This window comes from Haliaeetus leucocephalus, unplaced genomic scaffold (genome assembly GCF_000737465.1).
Source record: "Haliaeetus leucocephalus isolate CR32 unplaced genomic scaffold, Haliaeetus_leucocephalus-4.0 Scaffold678, whole genome shotgun sequence".
Lineage (NCBI taxonomy): Eukaryota > Metazoa > Chordata > Aves > Accipitriformes > Accipitridae > Haliaeetus > Haliaeetus leucocephalus.
Window position 1 is genome coordinate 6,381,525 of NW_010973114.1, and position 4,280 is coordinate 6,385,804.

At 56.8% G+C, this 4,280-nt stretch overlaps 1 protein-coding gene across 1 annotated transcript; it reads right to left on the reverse strand.

Moving 5' to 3' along the window:
* Positions 1-2,964: 2,964 nt before the first annotated feature.
* On the reverse strand, positions 2,965-4,198 carry LOC104839537 (inositol 1,4,5-trisphosphate receptor-interacting protein-like 1; the record flags this gene model as incomplete). Its single annotated transcript, XM_010579873.1, has 1 exon — positions 2,965-4,198. A coding segment is annotated over one exon (1,234 nt), but the record flags the coding sequence as incomplete, so codon positions are not given.
* Positions 4,199-4,280: the final 82 nt, after the last annotated feature.

Here is a 4,280-nt window from a genome sequence, read left to right on the forward strand (position 1 = left end):
GCTGGAGCAGTTCGTGGAGAACTGCAGCCCATGGGAAGGACCCACGCTGGAGACACTCATGGAGGACTGTCTCCCGTAGAAGGGACCCCACGCTGGAGCAGGGGAAGAGTGATGACTCCTGCCCCTGAGAAGGAAGGAGCGCCATAGACAACATGCGATGAACTGAACCCAACCACAATTCCCCGTCCCCCTGCACTGCTGGAGGGGAGGAGATAGAGAGAACTGGGAGTGGAGGTAAGCTGGGAAGAAGGGAGGGGCAGGAGGAAGGTGTTTTAAAATTTGGTTTTATTTCTCATTACCCTAATGGGGTTTGGTTAGCAATCAATTACATTAATTTACCCAGGTCAAGTCTGTTTTGCCCGTGATGGTAATTGCTGAGTGAATTCCCGTCAACCAAGACCCCCCAGACCCCTTTCCAGAGCCCACACCTTCCCGTCGGCCGCCTAAGTTCCCAAAGGAGACTCCTGGTCAGCCAAGCCACCCTTCTGCCCCTCTTGCTTGACTTGCGACACATTGCAATTGCCCGCTCCTGTGCCCTTAAGAAACGGCTCTTAAAAAGTGACCGGCATTTACGGGCAACGATACCCTCGAGAGCAGATTCCCAGGGGACCTTGCTAACTAGCTCCTTGAGCAGCCTAAAGTCTGCTCTCCCAGAATCCAGGGGAGTAGCTCTGCGGACAGGGTTTCCCATATCGCCAACGATTTTAAACTCGACCATTTTCTGATCACTATGGCCAAGACAGCCACCAATCATCACTTCACCCACAAGACCCTCTCTGTGTACGAACAACAGGCCTAGGAGGGCACCCTTCCTAGTCGGCTCCCGTAGTACCCGTATCAAAGAGTTGTCTTCAACGTGGGCTTCAGGAATTTTCCGGGCCTGTTCATGTCTGCTCTGTGACAGCCCCAGTTCGCAGCTGGGCAGCTGGAGCCGCCCATAAGGACGACACAGGGCGACTGATCCAGAGATTTCCCGTGATTCCTCATAGATTCATACGTTGGCGTCCTCATCCTGGCTGGGTGATCCATAGTAGACTCCTGCAAGGCCGTCCTCTTTATTAGCTTTTCCCCTAATCTTTACGCAGAGGCTCTCAACCATGTCGTCCCCAGCTGCAAGCGCTGTACAGTCCGACCCCTCCTTTACATGCAGCGCTGCCCCTCCGCCTCGCCTGCCCTGCCTCTCTCTCCTGAAGAGCCTGGAAGGGTCCGTCACTGCACTCCAGTCACAGGACTCTTCCCAGCAAGTGTCCCTTAGGCCAGCGATGTCGTTGCTCTGGGACCGAGCCGAGGCCTCTAGCTCCTCCTGTCTCTTCCTCGCACCGCGCGCTTGAGCCCACAAACGTTTCAAACGCGCTCCTGTGTCCTCGGCACATCGTGGAGCAGAGCGAAAGCTCTGCGCACCGTTCCTCCAACATTGTCATGCTATCCCTAGCTTATCACTAGTAGGACTGATTTTACCCCTTCCCCACTTCAAACCTAGTTTAAAGCTCTTTCAGTCAGCCCTGCTCGCTCATGAGCAAAAATACTTTTCGTCCACTACGAACGGGGGATCTCGTCAGGCCCCAGCAGGCCTGGTGTCGCGTAGACCGTCCCGTGGTTGAAAACCCCCCAATTCTGGCAGTGACGCTAGCCTCGGAGCCAGGTGCCGATACGCTGCGTCCGCCTGTGTGTTTCGATGTCATTCCCTCCAGCTGGGAGGACAGAGGAGAATACTACCTGTGCTCCTGACCCCTCTACCAATCTGCCCGAGGCCCTCAAGTCTCTTTTGCTCGCCCTTGGACTTCTCATCTCGACTTCCTTGGTACCCACACGAAAAAGCAAAAGCGGCTAACAGTGAGGGCCGTACAAGGCTCGGAAGTTTCCCGGGAACGCATTCAACCCGAGCCCCAGGGAGGCAGAAGGCTTCCCAAAAAGGCGGGTCTGGTCGGCAGACCAGGGCAGGAGTGAATGAATTCTTTACGTTGCTTTGCCTGGGCGTGTAGCTCGTGCTCTACCTACTGAACTGTCCTCTCTCAACCCGCAAGCTTTCCCACTTTTACCCTTCAGATTCTCTCCACCGTGCCACTGCGGGCAAGGCACTGAGGAGCTGCGTGATGATGCCAAGCTGCCTGCTGGCATTAACCCGCAGCACCTGGGAAGCCAAAGCCCAGTGAATCACTGAGACCAGAGCCCACTGCACCAGCTCTTCTGCAAGATGCTCCCCGACGCCGTGGCAGCTGAGCTGTCAGCACCCTATGCCCGCATTCCCCGACCCAGAGACGCACGGACACTCACGGACACGGCCTTTGTCCAAACAAGAGATTTATTGACACCTTTGCGCACGGTGGATCTCCCGGAGGGAATGGACGCTCTCAGAGAGGGAGGGTGGTCGCTGCCCGCGTGGTAACAGGCATCTCTGTCGCAAGGCTCCTTGCAATGGCCCCGTCGGCTGCATCGGGTCCCATTCTGCAGCGTGTGCTTTTGCTGTGTAGGAAAGCTGGGGCAGCGATTGCCACTGCCAATTGAGGAGCGTGTTCTCCGTGTCCAGCGTGCTCAGTTCCGCAGCACCAGCTCCTCAGGAAGCATCTAGCATGGGCGCTTTCTCTGTCCAGACTGCAGTCTGAGGCACGCAGAGGCACATCAGCGCTGCCTTGCGCTTGGTCCCCGCACAGCTGGAGCTGCCAGGAAGAATTTCTGGGTCCATGTGAAATCGCCACCATGGCCGCGACTGTGAGGGGAAAGGACGATGAACATCGGCTTTGTAGCCGCTGTAGTCACCACTATCTGCCGCGCTGGGGAGACTGCCTAGAGGAGAACGCTGACAGTCTTGACAGAGGGCTGCTGTACAGGGTTTTCCCTTTACTTTCTGTGTCCCGCATTCTTCCCTCTTTTTCCCTGCGGTATGAGGTGGTAGTCTGGTATGAGGTGGTAGTCTGCCATCAGCTGTGAGTCCCGCAAACACAGCTCTGTGCGTGAAGATCTCTTTCAGCGTCCGTAGAACAGCAGTCTTGTGAGCCGTTCTTGCAGATCCCTATACTCACGCATTGCCTTGTCGTGGGCGGCCGGATCCTGTACCAGGTGCTGGAAGAGGTTGCGTGGTTCGGCCGTTTGGAAGGCTGGGGGCAAGACTATCTCCTCAGGCACCCTCTCGTTGCCGAAGAAGAAGTGGTCGAGGCGTTTCTCTTCCAGGCAGCGGCGCAGGTATTGCATGATATCCTCCATCCGCCGCACGAAATGCCTCCTGCGCCAGCCTGACAGGGGTATGGTGGTCAGGAGGTGCATCACAACCGTCTTCAGGGTATAGGTGGAAAAGCCTATGCCCACCAGGATGCGGGCGCAGGCCTGCAGGCATCTGAGGTGGAAGCTGTCATGCGGGACCTGCCTGGCCATATGCCTGAAGAACTTCGCCTCTGCCACAGCGTAGCTCTCTGGCCACGTCGTGCTTGGGGTGAAGATGGCCTCTGTATTCTGGCTGCTCACGAAGATGTCCGAATTGCCTTGCTGCACCCCAAACATCATCTCAATAATGTGGGTTTTGTTGTTGCGTTCTGTCACCTGGAATTTGCAGGAGCGACTAGAGGGCAGCATGGTTAGACGCCATGTGGATGACTGAGGCAAAGCCACCCAGGATGCTTGCACCAGCTGATAGAACCAGCGGGCAGTTTTCTGCACATCTAGGTAGGAGCCAGTGCAGAGGGTGCGTAGGAGGCTGGGACCCTGATCCCTCCTAAGCTCCTCCTCGGGGTGGTGCAGGAAGCACAGCATCTCTCCTGCCAGCTGCTCCCTCGTGCAGGTGCACTCCAGCTCCACGCGGACGCAGAAGTTCCTCGCTGGCGTCTCCCCCCTGTTGCCCAACTCCAGGTGGAAGGCGTGCCCATGGGGGGGCTTCAGGGGCACGAGCAGGCGGTAGATGATGTCTTCCTCGCGGGGACTCCAACCTTCGAAGGCACTGCCCACCGCGATGGCGGGTTGCAGCACTGGGAAGAAACTATTTGACAAGATTTCTCTGAAGACAAGGATGAAGTTGTCAACGATGTCCTTTACCACCTGATAGTCCCTGGCTAGGTTCTGAACTGGCCACTGTATGTGCTCCTCAAAATACCTTCCCAGATCATTCTCACTGTCACTGTCGCCTTCTTCTGCCTCCTCTTCCACCTGCTCCCTGTCACTGCTAGAGCTCTCCTCGTCACTGCTGCTGTCCCACTCATGGCTCCTTTTCCTGAGCCGACAGCAGAGCCCGAAGAGCAGGAGCAGGACTCCAGCAACGGCCCAGAACTGCCACTGCTCCAAGGCAGCAAAGA